At 43.1% G+C, this 14,109-nt stretch overlaps 1 protein-coding gene across 1 annotated transcript in view; it reads right to left on the minus strand.

Annotated features, from left to right (window-relative positions):
• LOC137320472 (EGF-like repeat and discoidin I-like domain-containing protein 3) overlaps nucleotides 1-14,109 on the minus strand; it is a 204,626-nt gene that overhangs the window by 89,654 nt on the left and 100,863 nt on the right. Inside the window, exon 6 of the mRNA XM_067982171.1 lies at nucleotides 11,253-11,434. Coding sequence (XP_067838272.1) covers nucleotides 11,253-11,434 — 182 coding nt within the window. The remainder of the gene's footprint in view (nucleotides 1-11,252; nucleotides 11,435-14,109) is intronic.

Genomic DNA, 14,109 nt, shown 5'->3' on the forward strand with positions numbered 1-14,109 from the left:
CTTGGAGAGTTGCTGCAGTGCATCCTGTAGCCACTGTGAGCCGGTGGTGGAGGGAGTGAATGTTTAGGATGGTGGGTGGGGTGCCAATCAAGCGGGCTGCTTTGTCCTGGATGGTGTCAAGCTTCTTGAGTGTTGTTGGAGCTGCACTCATCCAGGCAAGTGGAGAGTATTCCATTACACTCCTGACTTGTGCCTTGTAGATGGTGGAAAGCCTTTGGGGAGTCAGGAGGTGAGTCACTCGCCGCAGAATACCCAGCCTCTGACCTGATCTTGTAGCCAAGGTATTTATGTGGCTGGTCCAGTTAAGTTTCTGGTCAAAGGTGACCCCCAGGACGGTGATGGTGGGGGATTTGGCAATGGCATTGCCGTTGAATGTCAAGGGCAGGTGGTTAGACTCTCTCCTGTTGGAGATGGTCATTGCCTGGCACTTGCCTGGCGCGAATGTTACTTGCCACTTATCAGCCCAAGCCTGGATGTTGTCCAGGTCTTGCTGCATGCGGGCATGGACTTCTTCATTATCTGAGGGGTTGCGAATGGAACTGAACACTGTGCAATCATCAGCGAGCATCCCCATTTCTGATCTTATGATGGAGGGAAGGTCATTGATGAAGCAGCTGAAGATGGTTGGGCCTAGGACACTGCCCTGAGGAACTCCTGCAGCAAAGTCCTGGGGCTGAGATGATTGGCCTCCAACAACCACTACCATCTTCCTTTGTGCTCGGTATGACTCAAGCCACTGGAGAGTTTTCCCCCTGATTCCCATTGACTTCAATTTTACTAGGGCTCCTTGGTGCCACATTCGGTCAAATGCTGCCTTGGTGTCAAGGGCAGTTACTCTCACCTCACCTCTGGAATTCAGCTCTTTTGTTCATGTTTGGACCAAGGCTGTAATGAGGTCTGGAGCCGAGTGGTCCTGGCGGAACCCAAACTGAGCATCGGTGAGCAGGTTATTGGTGAGTAAGTGCTGCTTGACAGCAGTGTCGACGACACCTTCCATTACTTTGCTGATGATTGAGAGTAGACTGATGGGGCAGTAATTGGCCAGATTGGATTTGTCCTGCTTTTTGTGGACAGGACATACCTGGGCAATTTTCCACATTGTCAGGTAGATGCCAGTGTTGTAGCTATACTGGAACAGTTTGGCTAGAGGCGTGGCTAGTTCTGGAGCACAAATCTTCAGCACTACAGCCGGGATGTTGTCGAGGCCCATAGCCTTTGTTGTATCCAGTGCGCTCAGCCGTTTCTGATATCACGTTTTGCACAGAGCAAGGTCCCACATATAGCTATGAGACAATTGACCATTAAATTTCTCTAGGTTGGTTGAGGGAAAAATGGTAGAGTAAAAAGGAAGAGAGTAGCAAAAGTAAATGTTGGTCCCCTAGAGGCAGAGGCAGGAGAAATTATTGTGGGGAATCAGGAAATGGCAGATGCATTAAACAAATATTTTGCATCTGTCTTCACAGTAGAAGATACAAAAAGCATACCAGAAATAGTGGGGAACCAAGGGGCCAATGAGAGTGAGGAGCTTAAAGTAATTGTCAGTGGAGAAAAAGTATTTGAGAAACTAATGAATGAAAGCTGATAAATCCCCTGGACCTGATGGCCTTCATCCAAGGGTTCTAAAAGGGGTGGTTGCAGAGATAGTGGATGCATTGGTTATGATCTTCCAAAATTCCCTAGATTCTAGAATGGTCCCAGCGGATTGGAACTTAGCAAATGTAATCCCGCTATTCAAGAAAGGAGGGAGGGAGAGAGAAAACAGGGATCTGCAGGCCAGTTAGCTTGACATCAGTTGTCGGGAAAATGCTGGAATCCATTATTAAGGAAGTGGTAACAGGGCACTTAGAACATCATAATATGATTAGGCAGAGTCAACATGGTTTTATGAAAGGGAAATCAGATTGACAAATTTATTAGAGTTTTTTGAGGATGGAACTTGCAGCGTAGATAAAGGGGAACCAGCGGATGTACTATATTTGGATTTTCATAAGGCACTTGATAAGGTGCCACATAAAAGGTTATTATGCAAGATAAGGGCTCATGGGATTGTGGTAATATATTAGCATGGATAGAGGATTGGTTAACGGACAGAAGAGATTAGGGATAAACGGGTCATTTTCAGGTTGGCAGGCTGTAACTAGTGGGGTATCGCAAGGATCGGTGCTTGGGTCTCAGCTATTTACAATCTATATTAATGACTTGAATGAAGGGACCGAGCATAGTGCATCCAATTTTGCTGACGATACAAAGCTAGTTGGGAAAGTAAGCTGAGTAGGACTGCAAAGGGATATAGACAGGTTAAGTGAGTGGGCAAGAAGCTGGCAGATGGAGTATAGTGTGGGGAAATGTGAGGTTATTCACTTTGGTAGGAAGCATAGAAAAACAGCTTTTTTTTAAATGGCAAGAAACTATTAAATGTTGGTGTCCAGAGTGTCTTGGGTGTCCTCGTACAAGAAACACAAAAAGTTAGCATGCAGATACAGCAAGCAATTAGGAAGGCAAATGGCATGTTGGCCTTTATTGCAAGAGGGTTGGAGTACAAGAGTAAGGAAGTCTTACCACAATTGTACAGGGCTTTGGTGAGACCTCACCTGGAGTGCTGTGTACAGTTTTGGTCTCCTTATCTAAGGAAGGATATACCTGCCTTAGAGGCAGTGCAACAAAGGTTCACTAAATTAATTCCTAGGTTGAGAGGGTTGTCTTATGAGGAGAGGTTGAGTAAAATGGGCCTATACTCTCTGGAGTTTAGAAGAATGAGAGGTGATCTCATTGAAACATGTAAGATTCTGAGGGGGTTTGACAGGGTAGAGGCTGAGAGGTTGTTTCCCCTTGCTGGAGAGTCTAGAACTAGGGGGCATAGTCTCAGGATAAGGGGTTGGCCATTTAAGACTGAGATGAGGAGGCATTTCTTCACTCAGAGGGTTGTGAATCTTTGGAATTCTCTGCCCCAGAGGGCTGTGGATGCTGAGTCGTTGAGTATATTCAAGGCTGTCATAGATACATTTTTGGACTCTAGGGGAATCAAGGGATTTGGGGATCGGGCAGGAAAGTGGAGTTGAGCTTGAAGATCAGCCATGATCTGATTGTATGGCGAAGTAGGCTTGATGGGACACATGGCCTACTCCTGCTCCTATTTCTTATGTTCTTATGGTGACAATGGGAGAACTCACCTGCTCGTCTTCAAATAATTCCATTGAATCTTTTATGCCCATCTAAACAGGCAGACAGGGCCTCAGTCCCATCTGGAGGACTGCCTCTCCAACAATGTAGCATTCCCTCACTACAGACTGAAGTGTCAGCATAGATTATGTGTTCAATTCCTTGCAGCCACAATCTTCTGACATAGAGACAGGAGTGCTACCACTGAACTACAGTTAGAGTGCTGTGTCCAGTTCTGGCTGCCTTATTATAAAAAGGACATTAATTATGGACAGCATACAGTATAGATTTACGAAGATGATGTTGGGGATGGGAAACTATAGTTATGAAGAGAAACTTCACATTCTAGGATATTTCCACTGATGCAGAGAAAGATAATAAATGTAGTAATTTGTGGGCTAGCACCAGAAAAAATAATCAAGGAAACTACTGGATTGCTGTAAAAAAATCAAGTAATTTAATAATGTGCTATAGGGAGGTGCCTGCTGCCCCTACCTGGTCTGGCTACATGCGGTTCACTCTTAATACCTGTGGGCAACTAGAGATGGGCAATAAATACTGCACTTGTCAATGCTGCCCACTTCCCAAGATCATTATTTTTAAGAAAGCACTATATAAATGCAAGTTGTTGGTGCATGAGCTTGATACTTTAATAATAGAAAAATGAATCAAAATTTCAGCACAAATTTTGCCCACTTTTTCTATCAAACAATTAACAACTAAATCGGTAGCTTTGAATCAGAATTTAGGTCAATAAGACCCACCTCAGCGTGTTATTATCCCAGTTCAGATTTAATGGTCTCCTGAAATCCTCCTGGCTTGTGCTTCCTCTCTCCTATAAATCACCACACCCTTTCGATCTCTATGTCTCCCACTTACTTCTCATTACTCCTATGCTCAAGTACAACATATATTTTACAGTAATATTGTGCATATGAACACATTTAATGTCCATACATATCTCTTAGATTTTTAAATACCTTTTTTGTAACAGACAGGATTATGATAGTGGGAGAGGGAGAAACCATCGAGCTAGAGGGTAGAAGCAATTGAACATGCACAATAATATTTTCGTGCCTTATTTCTTTCAACTATCTAGCCATTTAAACAGAATGGCTCTATAGAAAATGGAAGCATCAACTTGAAACACTGAATCTGGATTACTGCCCCTGAGCTCATTATTACTGGAACAGAATCTCATGTCAGAGTCAGCATACCATAATGCATTATCAGGGTATCTTCTACACTCTTTCTGTGCCAGCTGTCATCGACACATTTTTCTCCATAACCTAACCGTTATATAAACAATCTCTGTTGCACAGTAAGCTACCCTCTCACTAAGCAGCCAACTCAGAACTGGCAAGCTTGAGACCTCTGTTCTGTGTCATTCATTTTTGCTAAGTTAATTTTCTTCACAATTATTAAATCTGATGAGTGACAAACGTATATCCAGAACCAAATACAAGATCACAATGCAAATGTAAAAGAGGAGGTAGCTGACATACTGGATGGGCTAAAAATTGATAAAGAGGAGGTAATAGAAAGGCTGGCTGTACTTAAAGTGGATAAGTCACCTGGTCCGGATGGGATGCATCCTAGGTTGCTGAGGGATGTAAGGGTGGGAATTGCAGAGGTGCTGCCCATAATCTTCCAATCATCCTTACATATAGAGGTGGTGCCAGAGGACTGGAGAATTGCAAATGTTACACCCCTGTTCAAAAAAGGGTGTAAGGATAAACCCGGCAATTACAAGCCAGACAGTTTAACCTCAGTGGTGGGGAAGCTTTTAGAATCGATAATCCGGGACAAAATTAATAGTCACTTGAACAAATGTGGATTAATAAAGGAAAGCCAACATGGATTTGTTAAAGGTAAATCATGTTTAACTAACTTGATTGAGTTTTTTGATGAGGAAACAGAAAGTGTTGATGAGGGCAATGCGTTTGGTGTTGTGTATATGGACTTTCAAAAAGCATTTGATAAAGTGCCACACAATAGGCTTGTCAGCAAAATTGAAGCCCATGGAATAAAAGGGGCAGTGGCAGCATGGATACAAAATTGGCTAAGGGACAGGAAGCAGAGAGTAGCGGTGAACGGTTGTTTTTCAAACTGAAGGAAGGTGTACATTACCCCAGGGGTCGGTACTAGGACTATTGCTTTTTTTGATAGATATTAATGACTTGGGCTTCGGTGTACGGTGCACAATTTCAAAATTTTCAGATGACACAAAACTTGGAAGTGGATTAAACAGTGAGGAGGATAATAATAGACTTCAAGAGGATATAGACAGACAGGTAGAATGGGCAGACACATGGCAGATGAAATTTAATGCAGAGAATTGCAAAGTGATGAGCAAGAAATTGCTCCCAAAATAATGGAGGAGCTCAACAGCACTCTCCATTTTTAATGGCGAATTGAAGGAGCAAATTTCCGGGTTTGCACATGACTAAAACACGGAAATCGTTAGCTTGCTCCTAATGGTTCGCCATCGATTTGACAGCTTCAAATTAAAGGGCCATTGCATGCTGCAATCAGAGAAGTCATTGAAAAATTGCAAACTTGCTCATCTGCCCAGCTGGAAAATAACTAATTACTCCACCAAACAAATACGCTTAAAAATACCAGGTCTAAACTAAGGTTTAAAAACGTGGTTAGTCTTAATGACAACCAAACAACAGAAAATTAAATTAAAAAAATGTGGAGTCTCATATTACTCCCCCATTGAGCAACATATTTGTTTAGATCCAGACACCCTCACTTTTTTACTGAGCAACAGCTTCTATGGGCATGAATTTTACCTGGAGCCGGGAATCGAGTGGGTGGGTAGATAATTGCGTGGGAAACCCGTAAGTCAAGTAAGTGCGCTGCAATCTACGATCACAACTCAACTGAACGCAACTGATTTCACTTCCGGGTTTCCCGCGTGACTGCCAGCCAGATTGACAGACTGGCTGTCGGGAGGGAAAGCAGCCGGGAATTGGAGAGGATGGAGGGAGGGAGCGATTGTGGGGCATGGAGGACATCGTGCAGGAGGCGGGGATGGGGTCTGGTGCCGGAGGTGGCTATCGGTGGTGGGGGGTTCTCAACCATGGCGGGGAGGGGGGCAGGAGATTTCAACCATGGCAGAGGGCCATCTCAACCATGGTGGGAGGAGGATCTCAGCATGAATGCTGGTTTAATATCCTAACCAGCAATTTCTGAGATGGGGGTGGTTGGGGGTGAATGAGAGTTTGTGACCTAATGCCAGAATTTCTGCTCAGTGGTGGGGAGGAGAAGGTTTGTTTCTTAATTTGGTGTTTGTGCTATGTGTTTGTGGTCATACGCTATGGGGATGCATTTGGCCGTATTGTCATTTTTCGGGTTTGTTTCAGGATATATAGGCCTGAATTTTAACATGGAGCCGGGAAGACCGCCTGGGGGTGGGGGGGGGCGGCAGAATTCCTGATGGGTCGCACGTCCTTATGATTTGGATGCAAGTACATCTTTTTTTTGTCAGTTTCCCGCCCGACAGGTCAGCCTGATTGACAGACTGCCTATCAGTCGGACGGGAGAAGAGGAAGGAAGCAGATGAGAAAAGGTAAGTCTTAGATTTGGCGGGGGGGGGGGGGGGGGTGGAGGGAGGGGTAGGCCTGGAATCATCGGGGTTCAGGAGTCATGGGGGGCGGGGGGGGAGATGATCGTGGGGGGAAGGTCGCTGCAGGTAGGCTAGTTGGGCCTGGGGGAAGCACTCCTGCTCCTCTGGGCCCACAAGCAGTGCAATACAAGCACTTACCTGCTGTATTGGGCCTTCTCGCCTTCACTCACGTGGCGTGAAGTAGAAATTAAAAATAAAAAGCTGTAAAAATAGAGGCCCGCAGTCTCCTTGAAAGCTTTCAGTGACCGACCCACCTCCTAAGAGCGGGTTGGTCGCCCACCCGCCGGCCCCTCGTCCCGCCTCCGTTAAAACTGGAAGTGGGCGGGTTTGAGGCAGGTTGGGGTCAGGATTTAGATTTTTAAAATTTTTACTGCTCCCCCCCCCACCCAACCCACCCGTTCTTCCCGGTTAAAATACTCATTGGCTTGGTTCCCAATCTTTGCTTAGTGAGTGGAGACAACATTTACTATTCTACCGGGAGATGCAGAAAGTGATGCAATGGTGGTGCTGCAGGGGAAGATATTTCTTTTCATTGGGTACAGTTCTTGTTAGTTGATCTCCCATGGCATTGCACATGGGGAGTCAAAACCAATGCAACTTTTCACATCAACCAAGGGAGATATTTGAACCAAGACAGGGAGGGGAGGGGTAAGAGAAAGGGAGAGGGTAAGAGAAAGGGAGAGGGTAAGAACAGTGAACGCAGACCGAGTGAGGGGGAGAGGAAGGGTAGGGAGGGGAGAGGCAGCGAGGGGGAGGAATGGGGAGGGGAGAGAGGGTGGATAGAGGGTGAAGACAGGGGAGGGGTGGGGTGATGGAGAGATGAGGAGAGAGGAGGGTAGTAATGGAGAGGAGAGAGGGAAAATGAACGAGGTGGGGAGGAATAGAGAGGGAGCAGAAGGAGGGGAGAGGGAGAGAAGAAGGTGAGGTGGAGAAGGAGAGAAGCGATTTCATGATCAGTGTAATGTAAGTAACATTCATTTTTTGAACTTCCTAACAGCACCAGCACTAGCATTAGAAGATGAAATCCATAATGGATGTCCACAGCAGTCATTTTCTGCTGCATATGGGAAATATGGTGGATTCAATCAAAGGACCTGTCAACCACTGCTGAGGAAAGACTCAACTGAGGAAAAAGGACATTTAGGAACTCTGGTGTGGAAAATAAATTTATTAGAGCAGATATGACAGAGAAGGGGCAAATTAGAGAAAGGGGTGAAGTATTTATTGGAAGTGGGGTGGGAAGAAACACAAGCCAAATAGTTGCAGGAGCCCGAGCTTGTAATAAATATATATGGATAGTCTATTGCCAAAGACGGAAAGAGAGAAAGCCAGAAAAAGAAGGTAACAGATGGACTACATAAAGGCAAATAATGGATGAGAATTGGAAACACATTTGGAGTTCTATCATTTTTATTAGCAGAACAGCCAGGTTCTTATTAAATGTTATGATTCTTTCAAGTAACTTGACTGCAGAATAGTCCAATATTTCAAATGTTGTCATCATTCTTAAAAATATAAGCTTGTGCATGCACTCAACATTGATTCAGGATGTTAACAATTGATTATTTTCAGTTTATTTAATTTAATTGAGTGATTGCTGGAAGAGTGAATAGAGACCCAACACAAACAACTCTGAGCCAAACATTTGCCTGAGAGAACTGCGAGACCAGTTGCAATCCCTGAGCTTTTCTTAAGATGTGTCAATCACAGGTTTAAAGGACCAAATCAACTTCTGCTTGAATCTTGCCTCCGTTTCACTGGCAAGTTTGAGAAGCCATGGGAAATCTGTGCAGGTGAGGTTAAATTAGTTTCAGGTTCAGAATCCACAAAAAAAAATCACCTACGTTAAGTATTTCAAGTAAGTAAATTGCCCCTTTAACGGCCTGCCAGCCGATATTAATAGGGGACGTGAGTTCCGGATTTCTGTTGCGTGTGTGCATCCAAATGCCCCTGGGTTAAACCCGGAAGTGGGCGCATTGGAGCCGGGTTACGGTCCCATTGACAAAATCAACAATTTTTACTACCCACTTTCCCCCAGCCCACCCGTTCTTGGGGGGTAAAATTACCCTCTATATCTCCCCACCCCCTCCTCCATTTGAAACAACATACAAGATTCCGAGAGAACTTGACAGGGTAGATGCTGAGAAGATGTTTCCCCTGGCTGGAGAGTATAGAACTGGGGGGCATAGTCTCAGGATAAGGGGTCAGCCATTTAAGACTGAGTTAAGGAGACATTTCTTCACTCAGAGGGTTGTGAATCTTTGGAATTCTCTACCCCAGAGGGCTGTGGATGCTCAGTCGTTGAGTATATTCAAGGCTGAGATCGTTAGATTTTTGGACCCTAAGGAAATCAAGGGATATGGGGATCTGGCAGGAAAGTGGAGGTCGAAGATCAGCCATGATCTTATTGAATGGCGGAGTAGGCCCAAGGGGCTGTATGGCCTGCTCCTATTTCTTATGTTCTTAATCAAGTCTGCCCCCACTTAAGAAGCAATAATACTGTGACTGGACCTCTCTCCCCACTGTGCATCCCAAACAAGTTCATTTTCACTCTGGCAATGCCCCCCCACCATTACTCCCCATCCCTCCCAAAGCAAGTTATGCTGCAATGCTGACCTGCTCCACTAAGCAAAATACCTGGGAAAATCCCAGGATGGGGTGGGGGAGGAGTAGAGGGAGGTGGAGGAAGAATTTACACAATGATTCCATCTCCTCCTCTTTGAACTATCTGTTCAATACCTGTATCAGTCTTCCTCTGCTTCCTCAACCACCCTTTTACTTCTCCCCAACTCCACACCTCCTGCTACTTCAATTCTTCCACTCCACTTTCAGCTCTCCACTCACTTCCCTTACACCACCCCACACTCTCCCTCTCTTCCTCCTACAAATCTCCTGCATTTGCATGTGAAGGTCCATGAATAGCAATCAGAAGCAAGAAGTTTTGGTAACTTTTCTGCTCTCCCCTAGCCTGGAGCCATTGAGGCCAATTGTAATGCCTTCGCTTGACTGAGAACAGCCTGCTTACCTCAGACCAGAGATCAAACCCTGGACCTTCCTTATTTGTATGTGTGAATACAACACAAAGCAGTGCATTCATTCTCTGAGGTTCCTGAAAGCTCCTCTGATGGGTTCAATGGGTAAGTGTATTGAACAGTTTCCTGCAAAGCCACACGGAGCAGAATTGTTACAAGTTTGACCCCTGATCCACTTAAACAGCCAGAGAAACTGTAAAATGGCTGCAGTTGGCTGTAGTTAGGGTTCCTGCAACTGATCATTATTCAGGAAAGTGTGCAGATCTGGGCATAAGGTGAGCAATCAAACATAGCCTTGATACCATTCCTGATGAATTAGCTTGACAAGACTCACTGTCCAGGGTCACACTTGAAAAACGGCCAGTTGGACAAGGTAACATGGCAGCCAGTGTCTGCAGAACTTTACTCCTGCAAGGAGTCAGCAAATTGAAATGAAGATGGGAAAAATTGAAACAAAAAGCTACAATTCTAGCAATGAAAAAATGTCAAATTTCAATGTAATACTCCTGCTATCATCCCATTGCATATGGGCGGGATTAAGTAGTCTGCAGCTGTGTGCTCCTGTCCACCTGCATTCTGACTGCAATCATCACAAAGTGTATGGCATCTTAATAAATACAACTGTTGTAATAACATGCTTGATCTGGACCAGTTAAGTTAGAGTACAATAGAATAAATTAAACAAAATTTAAAAATAGAAAATAAATTATTTCCTGGACGGACTTGTGCACAATTTTAAAATGCCATTCTATTCCTCTAAAATTACATTAAAACATACAAGTACTAAGCAACTTTGAGCTGGATCTGTGTTTTGTGTCACTGTAATTATTGTGTTACTGTAATCTTTAAAGTATGAATACAATAGTTCTGACCATAAAATTAAGTCTGAAGGATAAAAAAGAGATGTATTCTTGCTCTCACTTTATTTAACTGTTGAAATTCACACTGACAGCTTCTAACTTTACCTGGTTAGACCTGCCGATGAATCAAACTTCTACACAATATTGGATAACTATAGCTTTCCTTCAGAATGCAACATTTACCATTTGGAGGATATAAAGAAACCCAATCCAATAAAAATTGCAAAACTTAAAACACTATTGATAATTTGTGTGCAATCTTTAAGAATTGGCTTTCAATTCTGCTTTCATTGTCCAGCAGCCATTTTGGTGATCAAATCATGTTTGTAATTAATATTGTTCAGCCATACGTTAGGATAACAAAAAGGCACACAATAACATGTATCAATTGATAGGTTCAAATGAGTGGCTTTTAATTTTATGGTCTTTTAAAAATACATCAATACCACATTAAATAAATGACTACTTTAGGGCCTGCTACTTCACATTTTATCATAGACAGCATCCAGGAAAAAAAAGCTGCAAATTATGTTTTAGTCTGTCCCTCTTTGTACACCCATCTGTTACCTGAATCCAAGGCCATCTGTCATTCTCTGCGGCAGTCCAAGCATTTACAAGGCCTTTCTTATTCAGTCTGGCATAGTATGGATACCACTTCTGCAGGCCAAACAGAGCACGATGTGTAGAGGATGCAGAAATCTGCTGGTTGGATATAATCCCTCCCTCCATCCCTAGTGGTCCTGAACATTCTGTGGACAAAAAATAGTGATAGCAGTTGTTAGTAATGGGTATGGGTAAGAATTAGTTCAAAAGGGAGACAAAGTAACAAAGACATAATGTAAAGTTGTACTGATTTTTTTTTAAAAGGTTCTCCATATTTGAAAACTAGTTGATTTTTTGCTGCAGCATTCTTGCAAGAATTTGCAATATGAGTGTTTAAACCATAGCTATACATTGCTATTTATCATGAATGAATACACTGTTTTCTGCCCTTGCTCCATGATCAAAGCTCATGAAACCATTACCACTATCCCGGTGGATCATTCTGAATGGACACTATAAAAATTTTGTAACTGTAACACTTTTAGACAAGAGATAACATGTTTGAATTTGCACAAGCCAAGCTGTTTTCTGCATGAACATATTAATGAAACCATTGGATCTCCTGTGGCGTTCCTGATGGGATATGGTTATGATATGTAGGTGTAAATATAGATCTGTACTTAACCTGTCCTCTGTCTGTGGGAGAGTAGTTTAAACAGGCAAATTGATGTAATTGTATCTGCATGTAAATTCCTGAGGTCAATAAGAGGTTAATTGCACCTGCCTGTAAATTTCTGGCTCCTGGACTTCGGGTGAGGTCAGATTCTCAAGGTCATAAAATCCAGCAGTACATGATTGTTTCCCTATTTTTAATATACTTTAGTACTAACGAAGTGTGACGTATGCAACAAATAAAAAATAGAAAGGAGTGGACAACTGGCACAAGTGAGAAAAAAGGCACCAGAGAAGGATAATTAAAAAGAAACAGGTTATCCAAATGACTATATACGATCTGACAAATAATAATTCTGGTATTTCACATTATTCAAAAGTAAAGAATGATTAACATATCATTATATAAAACCCAGAATCCCATTTTCCCCTTGTATGCTTTTTCCACCTGCTCTTTCTATGGATGATAATAGAACACTAAGGATGTGATAACAGAACACTTGGAAGGCATTAACGGGATTGGACAAAGTCAGCATGGGTTTATGAAAGAGAAATCATGCTTAACAAATCTGCTGGAGTTTTCTGAGGAGGTAACTAGTAGAATAGATAGGGGAGAACCAGTGGATGTGGTGTACTTGGATTTTCAGAAGGTTTTGATAAGGTCCCACACAAGAGGTTAGTGTGCAAAATTAAAGCACATGGGATTGGGGGGAATATACTGGCATGGATTGAGAATTGGTTGACAGACAGAAAAAGAAAATAGGAATAAATGGGTCTTTTTCCGGGTGGCAGGCAGTGACTAGTTGGGTACCGCAGGGATCAGTGCTTGGGCCCCAGCTATTCACAATATATATCAATGATTTGGATGAGGGAACTGAACGTAACATTTCCAAGTTTGCAGGCGACACAAAGCTGGGGTGGAATGTGAGCTGTGAGGAGGATGCAAAGAGGCTCCAATGTGATTTAGACAAGAATATGGCAGATGCAGTATAACGTGGATAAATGTGAGGTTATCCACTTTGGTTGTAAAAACAGAAAGACAGATTATTATTTGAATGGTGCTAGATTTGGAAAAGGGGAGGTGCAACGAGACCTGGGAGTCCTTGTACACCAGTCGCTGAAAGCGAGCATTCAGGTGCGGCAAGCAGTTAGGAAAGCGAATGGTATGTTGGCCTTCATTGCAAGAGGATTTGAGTACAGGAACAGGGATGTCTTACTACAGTTGTACAGGGCCTTGGTGAGACCACATCTGGAGTATTGTGTGCAGTTTTGGTCTCCTTATCTGAGGAAGGATGTCCTTGCCATGGAGGGAGTGCAACGAAGGTTTACCAGACTGATTCCTGGGATGGCAGGACTGACATATGAGGAGAGATTGGGTCGACTAGGCCTATATTCACTAGAGTTTAGAAGAATGAGAGGTGATCTCATCAAAATATATAAAATTCTAACAGGACTAGACAGACTAGATACAGGGAGGACTTTCCCGATGGATGGGGAATCCATAACCAGGGGTCACAGTCTCAGGATACGGGGTATGCCATTTAGAACAGAGATGAGGAGAAATTTCTTCACTCAGAGGGTGGTGAACCTGTGGAATTCTCTACCACAGACGGCAGGGGAGGCGAAGTCATTAAATATATTCAAGGAGATAGATATATTTCTTAATGCTAAAGGGATCAAGGGATATGGGGAAAATGCGGGAACAGGGTACTGAGTTAGACGATCAGCCATGATCATTTTGAATGGCGGAGCAGGCCCGAAGGGCCGAATGGCCTACTCTTGCTCCTATTTTCTATGATTCTATGTTTCTATGTTCCTCCACTCTACTGAGAATTTACCATTTAGGGAAAATTTCCATTTTCTAATCTTTTACCCAACAATGTACAAATTCAAATTTATTTTTGTTGCTACTTATCTGCCCACTCCTAACTTGTTTACATCTCCTGAATTCTTCCTCACAGATTGTCATGCCTCTTCATTTTGTATTACCAAATTTTCCATGTCCACATCCAAATCATTTATATGCATGAAGAACAAAAGGGAATCTAACAGAGACCCCTGAGACATGTCACTTTATCAAATGCTTTTTGAAAGTCCAAACATATCCCCTACATTATCTTTGTCCACTAAGAATTTAATTGTTTGTCAAGCATGACCTGCCATGTCATCTGGCTCTGGTATGCTCATACCTTTTAAATGTACATTATTA

Source organism: Heptranchias perlo, chromosome 4, assembly GCF_035084215.1.
Source record: "Heptranchias perlo isolate sHepPer1 chromosome 4, sHepPer1.hap1, whole genome shotgun sequence".
Lineage (NCBI taxonomy): Eukaryota > Metazoa > Chordata > Chondrichthyes > Hexanchiformes > Hexanchidae > Heptranchias > Heptranchias perlo.